Below are 21,333 nucleotides of genomic sequence, written 5' to 3' on the forward strand. Positions count from 1 at the left end.
CAGAAGATGTTCTATATTGGCCCTATGTGTAATCGGGTCAAGACTCAATCAAGTTAGGATATTTCTTTCTTAAGTCTGAAACTCGTTGCCATGCTGTTCTGAATCATGTACAACCTGCTCACACAAAAACATTTTGGAAACGCATATGGAAATTTTTGCTGCCAGGTAAAATAAAAAATTTTCTATGGAGAGCAAGTCGTAATGCACTTCCTACCATGTCCAATTTGGTTCGTCGCTGTGTCATTAATGATCCAACATGTCCCCATTGCACAAACCAACATGAAGATGTGTTGCATGCACTTTGGAACTATCCAAGCTTATCTTCCATTTGGGATGAAGACCCTCAATGGAATTTTAGGAGAAATATGAGTTTTACAGACTTTCCACAGTTGCTGTCCTTTGTTCTAGATTCAGAATGCAATCCAAGATTTTTTTTCAATGCTTACATGGACTATCTAGTTTAGGCACAACAAGGTCATATTTTCTCTACCAGGTTTTCCTCTTGATCAAGTTTTGCAATGAGCAATTACTTCTCTTATGGAGTTTCGGGCAGCACAACCAAAGAAGCAGTCCCCAATCGCTAAACTGAGAGCAAGGTGGACAACGCCTATGTTTACAGATGAAGATAGAGCTAAGATTGGGGTTGTTATTCGAAATAGTCAAGGTATGGTTATGGCCTCTGTAAGGACCAGATTCGAGATCCAAGCCCAAAGTATGAATGGACTTAGGCCCAAAAAGCCCAAAACAATGAATTTGTAGAGAATGGGTTAGAAAAACTGGGTTTTAGTTAGCCGAACAACAAGTTAGGTAGGTTTGATGTCAAAAGAATGAAAATACACGAGTGTATGTTGAAGAAAAAACGTCCTCGATGAAGTCCGAGGACAATGGTTTTTATATAATGCTCTCAGGTAACGTTACAAGATTGATTCTTAATTGCTACAGTGTTTCTTTCCTCCTTTTTTTGATCTCCTCTTCTCACTCACTCATTCTCATTTTATATTGTCTTTTACTTTCATCTCCACCTTCCACGTGCATTCTAGACAATTGGTTTGGATACTTGTCCCATCAGCACTCCCCATAAGTCATTATGTAGTAGTTGTAAGGTTGAAATCCACTGTTCAGGCATCACCTCCACATTAATGCGGCCAGAGAGTTAGCTGCAGTGCATTTAATGCAGAGGCAACAGCTTTCACCTAAGATATTTTGGGACTTCTCCTTATCTGATGTCTCTGCAATGCTTGTCCGCTCCAACTGAATTTTTGGGATCGTCACTCTTGCTGATAAACCATCTCTTAGGATCTCGGCTTTGTCTAGCCGAGGACGCCTTCATCCTCGACACAGTCTCTTGAGCTATTACAACCAAATCCCACCTTTTTATTCATCAACATAGTCTCCTTTAACGAAGACTTCTCCTCTTCAGGTAGATCCTTGTTCTCGGTTTGGGCCACAGGCCCAATATACAGGTAGATAATGAACTTCTAGGCCCCAAGGCCCTACAGCCTCCATGTCTCATAATATTCCTCTTCCCATATCAATAGTGGAACTCGAAACATTGGCAGCAGCTAAGGCTCTAGAATTTTCCATAGACCTGGGTTTTGTTTCGGCTATTTTAGAAGGAGATTCAGAGATAGTTATGAAAGCTTTGATGAATGATTCGGCCTCATTGGCCTCTTTTGGCCTTCTAATTCGGGATGTAAAAACTTATGCGGAACAATTTCAATGTATTAGTTTTCACATGTTGGTAGAGAGGGTAATTTTGTAACTCACAACTTAACTAGACATGCACGACATGTCACTGGTTTTTTTGTATGGATGAAAAATGTCCCATTGCACACCTTTGATGTTTTTCAGACACATTTGTCTTTGCTTTAATAAGAATTTCAGTCTTTTTTCTCCCCAAAAAAAAAAAAAAAATCACTAAGGAAAAAGTGGCAATCTTTTATGATTTAAGGATCCCCATTTTCTATCACTCTCTATTAAGAGCGTGTAAGAGTTTCTCCTGCTTGTTCCAAATTTTCTTTTCCATTACCCTCAGCTGGATATTATGTATATCCTAGTAGATTGTAATATAAGAGTCCAATTTCATTATGTAACAATTCATTATGTATAATAATAGTTTATAATCAATTTTGGGAATGAGTATATATAATAAACTCCATAATTTGATTTTTTTTTTACAAGGTTTTTTTTTTTTTTTTTTTTTTTTTTTTTTTAAGAATTGATTATTATTTCAAGTTAAACTCTAATGTTTTAACTGCACAAATGGTTATTAAATGTTTTAAAATTTTTATTATTTAACCATTTTAGAGATAATTACAATATGCTTTTAACCCTGTAACTTGAATCCTTTCCCTCTAGTCCCTCAAGCATTATGTGCATGGAGATGTGTCAATTTAGTTACAAGGCCTTTGGCTATTTAACCATTTTATAATATTAATAGAAACCAAACATTAGCTATACTTTTGAAGTTTACCACTTTACCTAATTAATAAAAATCATATTATGAAATGGTTATAGCTCTTTGGCTATACAATTGCCAAAGAAATTGCCACAGGACCTGAGGCTATCCAATCCGCCAATTTAATAAATTTATAGTATGTTACAGCCAAACTTGTCCATGTAATCCAAAAGAGAGCGTTCGTTGACATCATTGATCGTTCTTACAAGTCCTGTACAGATCCAAAGAGGAATATATATATATATATATATATATATAAACTGAAAGGGAGGGGGTGGCAGGTGAGTTTCCAAACATAAGTCATACTAATTATATATATATATATATATATATATATTCATATGAACATAGTCCAATTTTATTTAACGTTTCTCATGATTTTAGAATTTACTATCCTTGGTTGATGTCGCTTGTACATAGTGCTTCATAGAGAGTGCAAATACACGAGCATCAAAATGATTCAAGTCTAAAAGACTAAAAGATATGAGAAAAACTCTGACCCAATGATCTTTAATCATATCAAACACTAGTTCATATTTTCATCATAAGCAGGGAGATCAGGCTGTCCCTGTAAATACCTAACAAAGCCCTACTTGTCATGGTAGTCATATTAAAGGGGGAAGAACACTAGTTCCAGTTTTAAAGGCATCCGTAAACCAATACCAAACTACATATTCCAAAAGATAAGATAGAACCACATATACCAGGAATTAGAACCAATCATATGCTTTAAAATTCTGAAGCTACTCTTTATCTCTAATTATCAGCTGCCCAAATATCCCAGTCACTCCTCCACAACATTCACCAGTTCATATTCAACTAGAGATAGATTGTTATCCTCCTTGACAACAAATTTTGCAGGCTCAGTGACCTCAACACGACCCCATTTGTCTACTGCTAGCCTCATAGATCCCTTAAACATATCAATCTTTGCATTGCGGAGAATAACTGTTGCACCGGGCTGCATCAAATCCACTGGGGAAACAACAAAGCCATCAACATTAGAATATAAAATGTTAAACCTAATAAAACCTTGTTAGTATAACCAAAAATAAACTAAATTTTACATCCATTACATTTGATTTTCTCTTAAAGTTGAAAAGAAACACCACAGTTATCTTCAGAAAAAGGGTATCATTTTTTTGTGTATATTAATGCCAAATTTCTCGCAATTAAAGCAGAATTTAACAGAGTAAGACTGATAATTTAGATTGTCATACTAAGTAAGGGGTTTAAATTGGCACAATTAAAAGAATAGAATATAATTTATCATAGGTATAAAAAAAACTATATGTTTTATTTTTTTGGACTTCTAAATATATTTTAATATCAGAAGAACTTAATGAGATTATGAAAAACACTATCTAGGATTCAAGTTTTAATCATCAGGAAAGTCTAAAACATGATTGCAATATCACCATCATACCACTATGATAATTAAGGATCAGGTTTGTTTGGCATACATGCCCCAAGAAAATTAAAGCAGAGCATGGAGGACTGACAGCAAATGAAGCTCTGTCATAAAGACATCTGTTGTTAACCCAAGAAAGCAGTGACAAAAGGAAATTATCTTTTATTAAAAAATATCCCATTTTCATTTCCACACCGCATCTCAATCCTTTTGTTAATGTGAGATTGCACATCCATATCAAAATGGTGGTTAGCAGGCACATAAAAAAGCACTCAACAAAATCCCAGAACAGTAAACATCTTTTCTGAATAACTAAGAACTACAGTTAGACAAAACACCGGGTACCTATTCTGACCATATGAATGCAATATTAAAAAAATAAATGGGTCATGATTTTCTAAGTAATTTCAATACCACCAAATAAGATATATTAAAATGTTCCATTAACATTAACAATCAGAGGGAAAGACTCTAGCAATCATATAATACCTAGACAACTACTTTAGATTGTAAATGGCTGCTCAAGGAAATGGGAAAGTATTTATGATATTATTAATTTACATAATAAATATTCGCTGTCCAGGATTGAAGACTAGGGAAAATAAGGCATAAGAACTCAAAGAATGTCAAATAATGTAACACAATAATTCAAAAGAGGAAATAGCCCCCACATTTGAAGACATCGATTATAGATTTATAGGTTTGTTTTTTACATGTAATAAATTTTATTAGAGAACAAAATGGGACATAGCCCAAGAACACAGGATGTATACCTATCCAATAGGCTAAGACCTAAAGTTACAAAGAGCTAAGAATTCCAAGATAGAAGAACAATTAAATAACCCCAACGCTCCTAAGCCAATCACAAAGATATCTTTTAAAATTCTAGTAATAATAATAAAACCTTCAATTGAAGTAACAGTGATTCCATCCCTTCAAAAAACCTAGAATTATGTTCCTTCAAAATGCAACACATAAGACAAAGAGGAATGGCGTTCCCAATGTCTAGATTTGGATGGTCCTTAAGACAAGCCTGCCAACAAGTTCGGAGTCCTTCACAGAGTAAGGCATAACCCAAGAAACTTGAAATAAATAGAGAACAACATGCCGAAGATTCATAGAACCCACGGAACAGTTAAAGGTTATCACAATTTAAACTTGTTTTTCATATTAGAAAAACAGCACAAATCCCTAGTACATGGGAAGTATACAAAAGAAAAAAATGCAACAAATTAAGACCTAAAATTATAAAGATTCATGGGCTCTAAAAGAGAAGAACAACAAACACCCCCCAACAATCCTCAACAAATAAAACAAATATCTAAGAAAGCAGAGTTTCAAATGAAGCAAAGATTACCACAATGGAAACTGTTGTTGTACTTTGCTGGAGTAAAAATTTAGACAAGGACTCAAAGAGAAGAGAGAAAAGAGGAATGGAGAGGGGAACAGAATTGTGGAGTGGAAATAAAGCCAAGAATCCATTATCTTGTCCTCCATTTTCTCACCAACCAAACAGTAAGAAATCATGAAACCAACCCCCAAATTTTAAAATAGACCAAAAATAAAACCAATTACAGAGGATACTTTATTTCAATCATTAAAATTCTTATACCCATTAAAATTGCATTTATTTTTCATAATCCCAAAAATAGAAATTCACTTATCAAACAAAAAAATAATCCAATCAACAAGAGACATAAAAAAAAAAAAATCAAACAAACAAACACCGAAGAAATGAACAAAAATCAAACTCAGGGTAAAAACTAACAATTGTACTATTGGTGTAAAAAATAATTGGTGCACACAAGAGCTTGTAATCAACAGAACTCTTTATAATCCAAACAACAATATGACTTTGCTCTACGCAAAACAGACAACATCTTCATTTCTCGGATTTTCTAAGCAACCAAACAGAAACTATCAAATAAAAAAAAAGAAATGAGTGAGAGAGAGATACCTTGTTCGTTGCGGGCAGTGAAGACGATGGTGGCAGTCTCATCACCGACGAGGCACTCGGCGATTCGAGTGTGGCGGAGGTGCTGTGAAACAGAGCGGCCCTTAGCCAAGACAGTGTTGGAACTGACGACCTTGACGACGAGAGTGTGGCCGGTGGTGCCGGGCTTCAACTGGTCGGCCTTCTTGAATTCCGGCTTCCTCAGCGCTGGCTTCGCATTGCTCTGCTGCTGCTCCGACGGTGGGGGTGGTGGTGGTAGTGGTGTCGCCATGATGATTTCTCAAACCCTAACCCTAATTCTGATTCACAACCCCAATTTGCAAAATAAGAAACTTGTGCGTATGTTTTCTCTCTCGCTGCTTTCGATCCCTTTCTCTCTTCCATGGGTTTTAGTATTTATATTTGATCAAATATTAGTTTTGGGTTTGGGTTCTGATCCGACGCTTCGTGTACAATGCACGCAATTACTGTATTTAGGTGCGCCTGTGCCTCTTTGATTGTCCACTTTAATCAATTGTTATTATTTCTCTTCGTTTTTTTTTTTTGGGAAAATTACATTTTATTGGAGTAAGTTATACTCTCATTTACATTTACCCCTGAATTTTAAGAATACATTATTATCATCCTAAACCTTAACTCATATTTTATTTTTCACCTTAACGTCTATTGGACCTTTAACTTTGACAAATAAACATGTCACATGCGACTTACGAAATCTTTGCATATGTGGCAGTGGTGTTCACCAAACTGCTCAAATCGTAAGACCGCACTCAAACCAACCAAAACCGCTCGCCAAATGAAGCAACCACATTGCACTGTAAGTTGTAATGAACTGCATCGCATTATATGGTGCGAAGTGCAGTTTTATAATAAGAAAATCGCTAAAAACCGCACCTATATATATATATATTTATTTATTTTATATTATATATATATATATTAATAATTTAATATTATATGAAGTAAGTGACCAACCTAATATTAGTACATTCCAGTTTCGCGTTAAAACAATTTTGTTTTGGTTAAATACAAAATCAAAAATTCAAAAGGTTTTTTTTTTTGGTTTTGTATATACTATTTATTTTTGGAACTTCTAGTTTACTATCAATCTGTCATGGATTTTTTTTTTCTTGTATATATTTTTGTTACTTTTTTGTTATACAAGTTCTATTTAAAAAAAAAAAAAACTGTCATATTGTCATAATTATTAATAGTAAATTAGAAATTGGCCATGACATTTTGAAAAATATACCATCCCAAAACTGACCAAACCGCACCGCACCGCACATATCACCGCAAAAATATACCATTCTCAAAGTGCCTGCTCCAAGTAAATTTCGGACCCACAAATCCTAAATCCATAAAGCTGCATTCATCAATTACATCACAAAATAGTTGCATATGACTGTGTAACCGAATCGCTCCCCCTACTTTTTCTTCTTGTTTGGTAATCTCATTAAAATCCCTCATGCATAGCCATGGAATATCCAGACGAGAATTAAGGACCTATAAAGTGAATTCAAGGGATAAGTGAATTCAAGCCCAGCAAGCCCAATACAATAAATTTGTAGAGAGTGGATGGAAGAACTAGGCTTTAATGAGTGTAACAACAGTTGGAGATGATTTAAAAGATGAACAAGTAAAACAAATATGGACTTAAGCAAGCAATTCAGTCTTCGGCACTGGTCTGAGGAGCTTCAACTTATATATTTCTTGAGTGACAATGGTAATGGTTACAAAGTTAGTTCAGATCGCTACAGTGTGTCTTCTGGTAAAAAATCTGATCCCTTTCCTTAGGGCTCCTTCTTCTTTATATACTACTTTCCTACCTCATCTTCACCGTACATGTGCAGGTCGGATCTGATGTTGTTGGTCTTTGTCACATCAACCTCCTCCCAAAGCTCTTAGGTAGTAGCTGTGAGTCTGAAAAGCCACTGCTCAGGTATCATTTCCATATTAATGCGGCCAAAGTGTTAGTTGTGGAGCATTTAATGTGGAGGTAACAGCTTTTCTTGGAATTGCTCTACCACCATGCTCCAATGTGCTTACTTTCTATACCTATCTTTTTCCTTGAAGTGCTTTGGAAGATTGTCTTTGTCGGTAAATCAATTTTCTTCTACCTCGGCTTTTGTTAGCCGAGGACAGCGTTGTCCTCTGCACGGTTTTCTGGGTCGCAATGATTACCACTGTCTTCTTCATACACGATTCTGGACCTCGGCATGGGCCTCAAGCCCAGTATGAAAGGTGGATGTATGTCACTGGGCTTTATGACCCCATAATAGTCCCTCAAAATTCTGCTGTCTGGCCCCTCGAATAGAAAGGAGAGTTTTGATGTCCTCAGGCGTATCTTGGGCTTGTTATGTCTTGTCTTCTACCGGCGTCAATGCATTTTTAATTGCCCAAGGCATGTTCCTGATGCTTCGGTATTTGGAGCGCGCCCTTATTAAATTCCTACGGCTGGTTGTCCCCCACGTTCTACGGCGCAATGGCGATCCAACGGTGGAGATTTTTTCCAAATCATGAGTGGGAAAACTCCCGCTGCTACTTCGATTTGGGTATAAATACCCATTTAAATCAATTTGCCTAAATTACCTTTGCATTCAAGAGCTCCTGCGCACATACGTTGAATCTACCAATCCTTCTCATTCATTCGTGTCTCTTCAAAAGCCTGTTCGAGGACACTTTCCTCATCCTTGTAAGTTATTTCCAAACTTTTCAAATTTTCTTTACTTTCCTTTTCCTGTGTCTTTCTTCCTTTGCCTCTTTTCCCGACTTTCTTTAGTTTCTCTGAACTTTTCTTGGGGATGGGTAGATTTAAGAGTTTGGTAGGAAGGGATGGAAAAATTTAGGGCTGACTATAGGATTCCACCCAATGTGGGCCTGAAATATTGTAAGAGGGTGAATGGCATTTTCTAAGGCAAGTGGGTGAGGTGGTGATTCCCATGATCGCCTTCATAGAAGGCGGCGTGAGAATCCCTATGGGGCCAATGATGAGGGATTACCTTAGGTTTGTTAGGCTAGCCCCCACTCAATGCATCCCAAACATCTTCAGAATACTAAGGTGTGTAGAAACCTTAAATGAGAAAATGGGGCTACGGTTGACCCATCACGATGTGAATTGGGTCTATAACCTTCACCACCTAAAAGGGAAGGGGTACTACCTGAAAACAAGGTAGCCTGAGATCAGGCTCATACAGTGCCTTCCCGAGTCTAGCAAGGGGCTAAATAAGGATTTTTTGATCATGTCTGGGGAGTGGCATGATGGCATCCCTTGCCCGACGGAAGAGGGGCAACCAGGTGGGGCTCTAGAGATAGGAGTAGGACTTGTTCACTATTTTATCACGATTTGTTTGGTTTGGCGTCTAACCCTTTGCTTTTTATGGTTCTGCAGACAGAGGCGCCATTGAACCAAATTTCAGTTTGGTTAACAAGGAGAGCTTGGACAACATCCTTAAGGCCGAGGTGTTTGTGAACAAGGACGACAATCAGCTCAGGGCGGCTCACCTGATACTAGGGTATACGCCTATCTCTCGTGCCTTCCAAGTGCCAAAGTGTGTTATCAAGGCCCGTGATCCACGTCTCCATAGGATCAGTGTTGCCATTGAGGGGTTTCTGCTCCCTGAGGGTGCTTCAGTACCAGAGGGCATACCCTTGGTTGGCTCTTCTTCCTCTTCTCGTCCAATGGTAACGGAAGAGGAAGAAAAAACAGAGAAAGAAGAAGTCGTTGAGGTAGGTTCGTCTAAGGACGAATTTGAGGAATTCAACCAAGCTTAGTCGTCTAAGGACCCTTATGGTAATCTCAATGATCCAAGCTACACTAAAGAAGACTTCCCTTCAGCAGAAAACCTTTTTGAAGACGATATGGGCATTTAGAGGAGGCAAAGTACAAGTTTGCTGGATTTGATAGAGTCCCAGCCGGGGAAGGGGACACAAGGGAGAGCAGCTCAGAGCAAACCCCCTTCCCCTTCTCAGAGCAAGCTCCCTCCTGCTCCATCCAAACTTCCTCCTCCTCCTCCCAAGTTAACCCTATCGCCGAGACTCGAGCCTTCCGACCCTAAACGCAAAAGGGAGTCAAAGGGCAAAGAGGTGGTAGAGGCTGAGAGGCCACACCCCGCATTGGAAGAGGATGCCCAGTGAGCTGCCAAGCAACAAAAGGTTGGGCATAGGGGACTTGAGAAGAGGGTCGATCCTCTGCCTGAGCCCCAGGCCTGGCTCCCGACTCCAATGTTTAATGGGGCTCTTTTGATGAACAATGCTTCCATCAGGGACTTCCAGGAAGGCACCGGCAGCCATGTGGCTGATGCTTTGGAGAGTGCTCTGTTGCTGCCCTCAGACATGGTCGAGTTGCAATCCTTTAGGAGGCAGGAGGTCTTCCTCAGCCTTAAGAGGTACTTGGGCATGGTAAGGTTTCCAACTTAGTTTAATTAGTTAGCCTTTTTTTTTTTTTTTTTTTTTTTTTTTTTGCCTTTGTTCCCTGTTTACCTTGCATTTGTTCTCTTTTTTAGGCTGTTCAGGCCATGTTCAGGGCAGAGGAGATAGCCTCCAACTGCAACAGGCAGCTAGAGGACGAGAGGAATAGGCGTGTTGCGGCTGTAGAAGCTTTTAACATTGCCGACTAATCTACATAGGACTCGAGGAATAAATTGAAGGACGAGGAGAGGGCGAGGAGGAGTGTGGACTTGGCTTTAGAGAGTACTCAGAAGTAAGCCGAAGACCAGAGGTTGCTCCTTTGCAAGGCCGAGGACCAATTGGCTGCTGCCAAAGGGCAGATTGAGTCCTTGAAGAAAAAGTTAGCAGGTGCAGAGAAAGCCAAGGACTCCATGGAGAAAGCCAGGGACGAGGCAGTGTCAGCTTGTGCGGAGGCGGAGAAGGCTAGAAAACTGGTAGAAGAGACCAAAGAGCGGGCCGAGCAGGAAGCTTACGAGATTGGGGTGGTTGAGACTGAGACTAATCTCAGAGCCTAAGTGCCAGGGGTATGCAGGCTCTACTGCTCCCAAGTTTGGGTTGAAGCCCTCAATCAGGCTGGGGTTGAGGCTTCATCTGAACTTAGGAGAGTAGAGAATGTGTATTACCCCCCTGCTTTCTGAGAGTCTGCTCCCGCCAGTTCTGAAGTTGATACTGCCCCCGAAGTGGCAGAGGCAGGTCAAGATAGTGCCACCAATGCTCCAATTCCTCTTGGCACACCTGCCAAGGAGACTGAGCGTCCTGGGGTGCTAGAAAAAGAGAAAATTATTGACCAGGAAGTACCCCAGGATGTGATAAAGCCTCCTGCTGACTCGCAAGCTCCCCTTGCCGATAAGGAGGCTCCTGAGAAAATGGAGTTAGTTTCGGCCTCCCTTGCTGTGCCTCTCAAAGTCACTCTTCCGAGCCAAGGTTTTGAAGCCTCAGACATAGCCTCTCAACAGCCTTCTAAGGACAAGTTGACTATAAAGCTGAAGAAATAGGCTGTGTCTGTTTATTTGTGCTGCTATTGTCGGTTTTTTTTTTTTTTGTAAGTGTACTTGAATTTTTGTAATGAAACTGTCTTTTTGTAATGAAATGTGTGCAGTTCCTTTGATGATAAGGCTCTTTGTTTGTGTGATTTGTGTTCTTATTAACATTTGAGTAATCCTAGTAGTGTAACTCATCTTTCACTGAACAAACAATCAAAAAATACTAAGTCCATAATATAAATTTCAACTTAGGCTTTAATGGATAATTGAGCAATCTCAGTGATGTAATTTACCTTCTATTGGGTGGACCATAAGAGAATTTAGGTTTATAATGTAGGTCCCATACCTTCTGAATTGGTTGCCACAATGGATTAGAGATGCTAAATTCACAGTATTTATGAAAAGAAAAAACTCCAACTTCTAGGCACATACATTATGGCAAGACATGCAAATGGATATTATTTAGAAACTCATTGATCTCAGGGAGACACAATAGTATTGACTATAAAGGAAAGATAGGCCCAGTGTACCTTGAAATGTTTTAAGTAATGCTCATGGATGGACATTTGTTTACATATTTCTTGAATAAGAACAAGGCAGGTGATCTGAGGAGCTAGGCTCCATTTAGGGTCCTGTTTATCACTTAGATAAATGTCTAAAGTAGTTAATTTCCTCAAGGCTTGTGGTCCGAGGATCCCTGCAATGCCTTGGTTCTATTTAACACTTAGATGGTCGCCAAAAGTTATTAGTTTCCCCAAGGTTTGTGGTCCGAGGAGCCATGCAAGACCTTGGTTCTATCTAATACTTAAATAGTTGTCAAAAGTTATTAGTTTCCCCAAGGTTTGTGGTCCGAGGAGCCATTCAAGACCTTGGTTCTGTCTAATACTTAAATAGTCGCCAAAAGTTATTAGTTTCCCTAAGGTTTGTGGTTCGAGGAGCCATGAAAGACCTTGGTTCTGTCTAATACTTAAATAATTACCAAAAGTTATCAGTAATAAATCAGAGTGCAAACAAAACTGCTTTCATTAATAATAATACATTCTTAGTTTATTTACATTCCATGGGCGGGGTACAGCTTTCTCATCTAAGTCTTCTAAATGATATGCACCTATTCCTGCTACTGAAGTGATGCGATATGGTCCTTTCCAGTTAGGCCCCAGCTTTTCCCAGACCGAGTTCTTGGCATTACCCAAAACTTTTCTCAGCACCTAATCCCCTGGTGCTAATGGTCGTAGCTTCACATTGGCATCATACCCTTGCTTGAGTTTCTGGTGGTAATAGGCTAGTTGGATCATTGCCTTTTCTCTTCTCTCTTCAATTAAGTCCAAACTTTTCCCTAACAGTTCATCGTTGTTGCGCGAAGTGAAACTACTCGTTCTTAATGTTGGGAAGCTTGTTTCTAGGGAGATGACAGCCTCAGCCCCATAAGTCATGGAAAAGGGAGTCTCTCCTGTTGACCGACGTGGTGTAGTCTGATATGTCTATAGGACGTATGGCAGTTCTTCCACCCATCTTCCCTTTACATCATCCAATCTCTTTTCAGCCCATTGACTATGACCTTATCAACGGCCTCGGCCTGTCCATTTCCTTGGGGGTAGGCTGGAGTGGAATACCCGTTTGTAATTCCCAGGTCACAACAGTATCTCCTGAAGGCCTTACTATCAAACTGAAGGCTGTTGTCTGAGATGAGGGACCCCAAATCGAGTGACGATATTCTTTCAGATAAAATTCTTAGCATCTACATCCCTGATGTTGGCCAGGGGCTTGGCTTCGACCCATTTGGTGAAATAGTCTGTGCCGACTAGTAGGTATCTCCTATTTCCTGCTACTTTGGGGAAAGAGCCTACAATATCCAAGCCCCACTGAGCAAACGGCCACGGACTGGAGAGAGGATTGAGGACCCCTCCTGGTTGGTGGATGTTCAGAGCAAATCTCTGGCATTGATCACACTTCTTGACGTATTCTTGAGCTTCCTTTTGCATACCTGGCCACCAATATCCTTGAGTGATGGCTCTATGGGACAGAGATCTTCCTTTTGTGTGACTCCCACAAATTCCTTCATGCAATTCCTCGAGCAGCAATTCTGATGCTTCGGGATGTATACATAACAAATATGGTCCAGAATAGGAGCGCTTGTACAATTTGTGATCCTCGGATAGCCAGAACCGAGGAGCTTTTCTTCGCACTTTCTCAGCTTCTGATTTCTCTTCAGGTAGTGTGTCATCTTTAAGAAAGCTCACTATAGGATCCATCCAGCTCGGACCCACTCTGATTTGATGGATCCGAACCACGTCCTGCTTGATTCCATCTACTTTGCACAAGTCCTCCATAAGGATGACTCGAGGTAAACCCTGTGCTGAGGAGGTGGCAAGAGTGGCCAATGAATCTGCGTGTGTGTTTCCATTCCTAGAGACATGTGACAAGTTGAAGAATTCAAAATCCGATTGCAAGCGCCTGACCTGACTCAAGTACTCTTGCATTCTCACATCTCTAGCTTCTAGCTTGCCCTTCACTTGGCCCACAACCAGTCTTGAGTCCGAGAACACTTCCACAGCCTTTCACCCTATTTTCTGTACCATGACCATTCCTTGCAATAAAGCCTCATATTTAGCTTCGTTGTTTGTGGCTAAGAATCCTATTCTTAATGATTTCTCTATGGTAATCTTCTCAGGGAATATTAGAACTAGCCCCACTCTGAACCCCCTTTCTGAACCCCCTTTGGTTAGCTGCGCCATCAACGTACATTTTCCAGCTTGAGGGTCCTTGCATGGAAATTGTGTCAACCGATTTTTCATCCATGTTTTACTCCCTACCCTTATTTCTATCGTGGGTTCGGCAAATTCGGCTATTAAATCAACGAGGACCTAGCATTTGACGGAGGCCCAGGGCATGTATTTGATATCGAAAGCTCTTAGAATTGTGCTTCACATAGCAATTCTTCCTGTGTAATCGGCGCCTCAGAGTACAGACTTAAGTGGAAGCTGAGTTAGAACAACAACTGTATGTGCTTGGAAGTAATGAGGGAGTTTTCGCGTGGCATGCACTACTGCCAAAATTGCCTCTCCAATGGTAAATAGCGCACCTCGGCCTCATGTAATGATTTACTCACATAATAGACTGGCCGTTGTATGCCACCATCAATTCGTATCAACACCAAACTTACAGCATGAGGGGCCACCGCGATGTAGGCGAACAAAACCTCGTCGGCCTCAGGGCTGGACACGATGGGTGGCCGGGATAGGTATTCCTTAAGTTGCTGGAAGGCTAAAGCACAATCCTCGGACCATTCAAATCCTTTCCATTGATTCATCAGGAGGTAAAATGGCTGGCACCTATCCGCAGATCTGAAAATAAACCGTTTCAAGGCTGCAATCATTCTAGTGAGTCTCTAGACTTCTTTGGGATTTCGAGGAGGCTGCAGATTGTGAATTGCTTTGATCTGATCTGGGCTTACCTCAATTCCCTTATGAGTTACCATATAGCCCAAAAATTTGCTAGACTCGACACCAAATGAGCACTTAGAGGTATTGAGATGCAGTTTGTGTTTCCTTAAGATGTCAAAAATGACTCCGAGGTCTCCTACGTACTCGGACACCACTTTGCTCTTTACCACCATGTCGCCTATGTAGACTTCAATACTCTTGCCCAACTGTGGCTCAAACATTCTAGTCATCATCCTTTGATAGGTAGACCCCACATTCTTCAAACCAAAAGGCATCACTTTGTAGTGGTAATTTCCAATAGGAGTCACGAATGCCGTTTTTTCTCGATCATCCAGGGCTAGTGGTATTTGATGATAGCCTTGAAAGGCATCTAAGAAGCTCATCCGAGGGTGGCCTACAGTTGCATCCACTAACTGGTCTATCTGAAGCATGGGGAACAGGTTTTTTGGGCACGCCTTGTTTAAGTCTGTGAAGTCCACACAAACTCGCCACTTCCCACTCTTCTTTTTTACAAACACAGTGTTAGCCAACCACTCAGGGTAGAACACCTCCTTGATAGCCCCTGCTTGTTTGAGCTTTCTCACCTCGTCCCTGATAGTGTTAGCGTGCTCCTTGGATGGGCGCCAAGGTGGTTGTTTTTTGGGAGTGGCTAATGGATTTACATTTAAGTGGTGGCAAATGAAGTTCGGATCAATTCCTGGGGCATCATAGGCATCCCATGTGAACACATCAACATTTTCTCTAAGGAACCCTATCAATCCCTCCTTTTCCCGAAGGGGTAGTTGAGATCCTACTTGGAAGAACCTCTCTGGGTCATCGCCAATGATCACCTTTTCTAAATCCTCACATTTTGCTTCCTTGGCTGGTGCATTAATAGGCAATGCCGAGGTCGTTGATTGCTATAAGCTTTCTTCAACACGGGCCGAGGACTCTGCTTTGGGCTGATGTGAGATGGCAGCCACCAGACATTCTCTCGCCATAGCCTGGCAACCTCGAATTTCCAGGACCCGGCCTTTGGAAGGGAACTTCACCTTCTGATGTAGGGTGGAGGCAACGGCTCCTAGGGTATGAAGCCAAGGTCTGGCCACGATGGCAGTGTAAGGGGAGTAAGTATCCACTACAATGAAGTTAGCCTCCACTATCTCCAAGCCGGTTTGCACAGGTAGTCTAATCTGGCCCTTTGGCATGACCATCTTCCCATCAAAAGTTAGCAAGGGGGAGCTGTAGGACGTTAAGTCTTCCGGTCTCAGCTTCAGCCTCTTATAGAGATCAGGGTACATGATCTCGGCCCCACTACCACTATCTACCATTACCCCTTTTTACGTCGTAACCCCCAATCCGAAAAGTGATTACCAATGTGTCATCATGGAGTTGGATGGTTCCAATTTTGTCTTCCTCGGAGAAACCCAAGACCGGATGAGGATACACTTTGGGTCTTTTTGGTTCTGGGCCAGAGTTATCGGTGGGTAGCCAACCTACAGACATCACCCTAGTAGGGCATGAGCCCGTCCTCCCCGAAGCGACAAAGATTACTCTTATCGTTCCTATGGGTGGTCTTAAGGAAGTGTCTCCCCGGGGCTCCTAGTTTACCTGGCCTTGATGGCCACTGGAAGGATGCAAGAGATGCCTTAGTTTCCCTTCTTAGACCAGTTGATCAAGGTAGTTCCAAAGGTTCCTGCAGTTTTCTGTAGTATGTCCGTGGTCTTGGTGGTATTGACAATACAGACTCCGATTGCGCTTCATGGAGTCTCCAGCCATCTTATTCAGCCACTTGAAGAATGGTTCATTCTTGATTTTCTCTAAAACTTGATGTACTGGTTCTCTGAATACGACGTTAACCGTTTGCGTATTGGTTGATCCAGATTGCCCTGCGAAATCTCTCCTCGAACGGTTATTGTTGTATCGGTCTAACCTAAAATCACTCCTCCTTTGTGGGATAACCTTCTCCTTTCCTTCCCCTTGCAGCTGGTCCTCTTCCACCCGTTTGTATTTGTCAATCTGGTCCATAAGTTGACGTACACTGATGACAGGCTTGCTAGTCAAGGATTTTCTCAAGCCATGCTCAGTTAGGAGACCGCTTTTAAAAGTGCTGATGGCAACATCATCAAAATTGCCATCCATCTCATTGTACATTTCCCAATATCTGTCCGAGTATACTTTCAGAGTTTCTCCCTCACACATGGATAATGACAACAATGAGCTCAGAGGCCAAGGAGCCCTGCTGTTCGTAATGAAGCGAGAGCTAAAGACTTGGGTGAGCTGCTTATAGGAATCTATGAAGTTCATCTTCAAGCCATTGAACCACCTCATCGCTACAGGTCCTAGGCTGGACGGGAAAACCTTGCACGTCAAAGCTTCATTCTTGGAGTGGACAGTCATTCTTTGATTAAACTGGCTCACATGCTCTACGGGGTCCGCTTGACCATTATAAATGGTGAACATAGGCTGATGGAACCACTGAGGTAGCCTAGCCCCTTCTATACTGCACATGAAGGGTGACTTAGAGATCTGATCCAGAGCCTTACTCATGACATCATTACCCAGACCCCTACTAGATAAGCCCTTTTGTTTTCATCTATGATGGTGCTCGTCTTCATAAGAGAATGTCTCGCTTGGAGAAGTTCTTGATCTCTGCCTGTAATTGCCGTCCTCTTCATCATTAGAGGATATGTCAGAATCGGAAGGAGATCGCCTCCGCTGTGCATGGCACAGTTTCTTTTTCAAGTCATCTATCTCCTGCTGCATCGCTTGGTTGTTGTTTTGTCTCTGGGATATGTGACTGCCCACTTGGGAATGGCTTTTGCTCGTCTGGGTGGTATGCACACTCCCCTCTCGATTCCTTTCATTTTCTCGATTTTGTTCAGGGTCAGGAAAATTACTCTGTCGCTGCGATCCTACAGGTTCTGTTTGTTGGGGATCTGCTTGGCATGGGTTTTCTTGGTGTGGACCTGATCCTACCATGTTTAATCGTTGTACTCACTAACACACAAGTTCTTTTCCACAGACGGCGCCAATTGTAGGGACTGGGTTTGGGCACTTTCCTAAGGGATAAGTGAATTCAAGCCCAGCAAACCCAATACAATAAATTTGTAGAGAGTGGATGGAAGAACTAGGTTTTAATGAGTGTAACAACAGTTGGAGATGATTTAAAGGATGAACAAGTAAAACAAATATGGACTTAAGCAAGCAATTTAGTCCTCGGCACTAGTCCGAGGAGCTTCAACTTATATATTTCTTGAGCTTCAACTTAGTTCAGATCACTACATTGTGTCTTCTAGTCAAAAATCCGATCCCTTTCCTCAGGGCTCCTTCTTCCTTATATACTACTTTCCTTCCTCATCTTCACCGTACACGTGCAGGTCGGATCTGATGTTGTTGGTCTTTGTCACATCAACCTCCTCCCAAAGCTCTTAGGTAGTAGCTGTGAGTCTGAAAAGCTACTGCTCAGGTATCATTTCCACATTAATGCGACCAGAGTGTTAGTTGTGGAGCATTTAATGTGGAGGTAGTAGCTTTTCTTGAAATTGCTCTACCGCCATGCTCCAGTGTGCTTACTTTCTGTACCTATCTTTTTCCTTGAGGTGCTTTGGAAGATTGTCTTTGCCGATAAATCAATTTTCTTCTACCTCGGCTTTTGCTAGCCGAGGACAGCGTTGTCCTCGGCACGGTTTTCTGGATCGTAATGATTACCACTGTTTTCTTCATACACGATTCTGGATCTCGGCATAGGCCTTAAGCCCAGTACAAAAGGTGGATGTATGTCACTGGGCTTTATGACCCCACAGGTTGCATTGATGTAATATTTATTAGATCCTTCAATCTTCAAATTAATGTAAGATTTCCAAAAAAGGACCAAACCACCACTTCTGCCTTCTCTTAGTACTACCCATCGGTGATCAAATTCAATATTGCGTTGTATTTTCTCTAGCCTTCTTTCATCTACCATAGTTTCGACTAAAATACGGCAGATGGATCTTTAGCCTGTATGAAATCAACAAGTTCCTTACCTGTATGAAATCAACAAACCATGTTTTTCCAACACAGCTGGATGAGTGTGTTGGAAAAACATGGTTTGTATCGCATATAAAACACATACAACGGAAAATTAACGAATCTACTTCATTCCCTATTGATAATATGTACTATGTAAATTTCAAAATTTAAGAACAAGAGAGCGTACCTTGGTGTGGTGAAATTCAAAACAAATGATTAGAAGTACTTGGGAACACTTTTAATCTTCACTCCAATTCCACTTTTGCCTAAGAAGTGTGGTCTATCAATCAATTTTCACATATGTGTTCAAGGGAGATGTGTTCACGTATGGTACACTCACATATACCATTTCCATAACTAATTATATGTTATATAAATTTTGTATGTTTCTCTCCTTATATATAACTAATTATCTAATTGGGCTAGCCTTTTGGGCCATTCCAATTGGGTTTTAGTATGTGGCTTGAAGTGGGACCAAAATGGACAAATAAGACACTAGCTCCAATGGGTTTTGGGCTTTTCTGTCAACTCTTGACAAGCCTAAAATTACCATTAATTATATTTAATACCACAATATAAATATAATTGTACTCTAGGCTTTATTAATAAATTATATCCCAACACTTTATTATACATTCAATCACTTCATTAAAATATTCGTAGTAAAATAAAGTTATGAATATTGACCGTCACTTTGAAGATTACTACATTTTAATCATTGAGTACCCAGTTTAATCCTTTAAGTTATTCATAATATATTTATGAAATTCAATTTCATAAATATATACTTTAGCAACTTCTTACTAAAGTAGTTAGGCCTAACATTCTGAATAACCAAACCCCTTAAACTTATCTCAATGGAATATTTTATATCTCTGTTAAGAGATTATGAATTTCGTCTTGAGAATATATGTTCCTTCAACATTAAATGTGGCTGCCCAACATACTGAGGTTTTGATCATGACTTTAGATCTCACTCCTGATATATCAAAACAACTTATACTTCATGATTAGGTTCATTATTCTATTAGGATTAAGAGTTGATGTAAATAGAGGTCATGAGATTTATTATTCATTTGACAGTCGTTAGTAGAATAATAAATCTCACAGCGGTCCAGTTCAATATGTCTTAACACTTAAAACATATCAACATATCAACTAGAAGTCTCAACTTCCATGATCAAGATAAATCATCTTAGTTGATATGTTATAGTCTTCGTAGATGAAATACCCAATTTTATCATCGACTACGAACTAAAATTCTGAGTTTACAAAGAACTTGTGATTTATATCTTCTATGACTAAATCACATAAATCACATAGTATGCATCTCATGGACTATATGATAATGTCCAAATATTCATGTTACCATTATTTTAGATAAAAATAAAACAACTTTATTAATCATAACATAATGTCATACATGGCATCATACAATAGGATTTAAAGGGCACATATCCTAATAGAGTGACACACCCACTAAAACTGAAATTAATGCTAAATGTGTCTTCAGAAATCGTATCAATAAGGGAATTAAAAATCAGACCTTATTAAAAGCAGACCTTTCTGAAATGGCCGTATCAATTCCTTGCTAACTACTCTGTTGTATTAATTGCTCCGGCATGGTGGGAAGAGATGTTGGGTGAGTTGGAATAGCGGCACCATCATGGTTCACCGTTACAAATTTATTCCCGTGATCAAAAGTTGGAGCAGAGGGTATCAAATTCTTTTTGGCAGAGTAGAATCCTAGAACATTGAGCGCGCTCTTTCTCGAAGGCACGAACACAGGTGCTCGAAGGTGAGGTCCGAATTGCCTTTGCTCAAGTTGTAAGGTGCCCTCACTGTTAATCCAAAAATCGTAGTCCCTATCGGCATGCGTGAGGTGACCACACCAATAGCACAAATTCAATAATCATTCATACTTGAATGTTATCCAAGTTTGCTTATCGTTATTTAAAAAGATAAGATGTATATGACATAACGGGAGTGACAAGTCAATCAACACCTTCATCCGTAGAAAAGCACCACCATTAAACTCCTTAGGCTCTAAAGGTCGAATGACATCCCCCACGACAACACAAATTTTCTTAGCAGCTTCCATTGTCATTACCGTAAGGGAATACCATGAATTTGAACCCAAAAATGAGTCATATCGAACATAAGATCTTGTATTGGTACATCTTTTTCGTAACGCTGCATCATGACTAAATGTTTATCAAAACACCAAAGCTCATTCTAAAGAATTCTATCAACATTAGGCTTATTACTAAAGTTGAAAAGGATTTTATAATCTCCTAAATTTTGGATCTTGAAGCCATTGCAAGCTCTCCACAGAGGAGTAAAGGTTCGGGTAAGAACATTGTTCGAGGGCCTTTTTTTGGTGCTCGGCCATGTGTTGTCTGTTGGAGGGGTGACCTTACTAGGCTCGAGTTGTGTTTGGGGAGTTACATCTAGAACTCAACATTGGGCCACGTGGTCCAATGGCTATTGGTACATCTTTTTCATAACACTACATCACGACTAAATGTTTATCAAAACACCAAAGCTCATTCTGAAGAATTCTGTCAACATTAGGCTTATTACCAAAGTTGAAAAGGATTTTATGATCTCCCAAATTTTGGATATTGAAGCCATTGCAAGCT

The 21,333-nt window shown here is 40.3% G+C and overlaps 3 protein-coding genes across 3 annotated transcripts; 1 reads left to right on the forward strand and 2 right to left on the reverse strand.

Annotated features, from left to right (window-relative positions):
• Window positions 1-2,942: 2,942 nt before the first annotated feature.
• LOC126695082 (uncharacterized protein At4g28440-like) lies at window positions 2,943-6,258 on the reverse strand. The gene is made up of 2 exons (XM_050391695.1): window positions 5,827-6,258; window positions 2,943-3,433 (listed from the first exon to the last, which is right to left on the reverse strand). The coding sequence occupies exons 1-2, from the start codon at window positions 6,092-6,094 to the stop codon at window positions 3,243-3,245; spliced, it is 459 nt and encodes a 152-aa protein (XP_050247652.1). The 5' UTR covers window positions 6,095-6,258; the 3' UTR covers window positions 2,943-3,242.
• Window positions 6,259-9,065: 2,807 nt separating this feature from the next.
• Window positions 9,066-11,267, forward strand: LOC126696083 (uncharacterized). Its single transcript, XM_050392863.1, has 7 exons — window positions 9,066-9,120; window positions 9,215-9,552; window positions 9,697-9,956; window positions 10,089-10,224; window positions 10,329-10,415; window positions 10,560-10,754; window positions 10,914-11,267. Exons 1-7 carry the CDS (start codon window positions 9,066-9,068, stop codon window positions 11,265-11,267), a joined length of 1,425 nt encoding a protein of 474 aa, XP_050248820.1.
• Window positions 11,268-16,339: 5,072 nt separating this feature from the next.
• On the reverse strand, window positions 16,340-17,227 carry LOC126696084 (uncharacterized). The gene has a single exon (XM_050392864.1). It carries the CDS (start codon window positions 17,225-17,227, stop codon window positions 16,340-16,342), a length of 888 nt encoding a protein of 295 aa, XP_050248821.1.
• Window positions 17,228-21,333: the final 4,106 nt, after the last annotated feature.

The sequence above is a fragment of the Quercus robur genome, chromosome 8 (genome assembly GCF_932294415.1).
Source record: "Quercus robur chromosome 8, dhQueRobu3.1, whole genome shotgun sequence".
In the NCBI taxonomy this organism is placed as follows: domain Eukaryota; kingdom Viridiplantae; phylum Streptophyta; class Magnoliopsida; order Fagales; family Fagaceae; genus Quercus; species Quercus robur.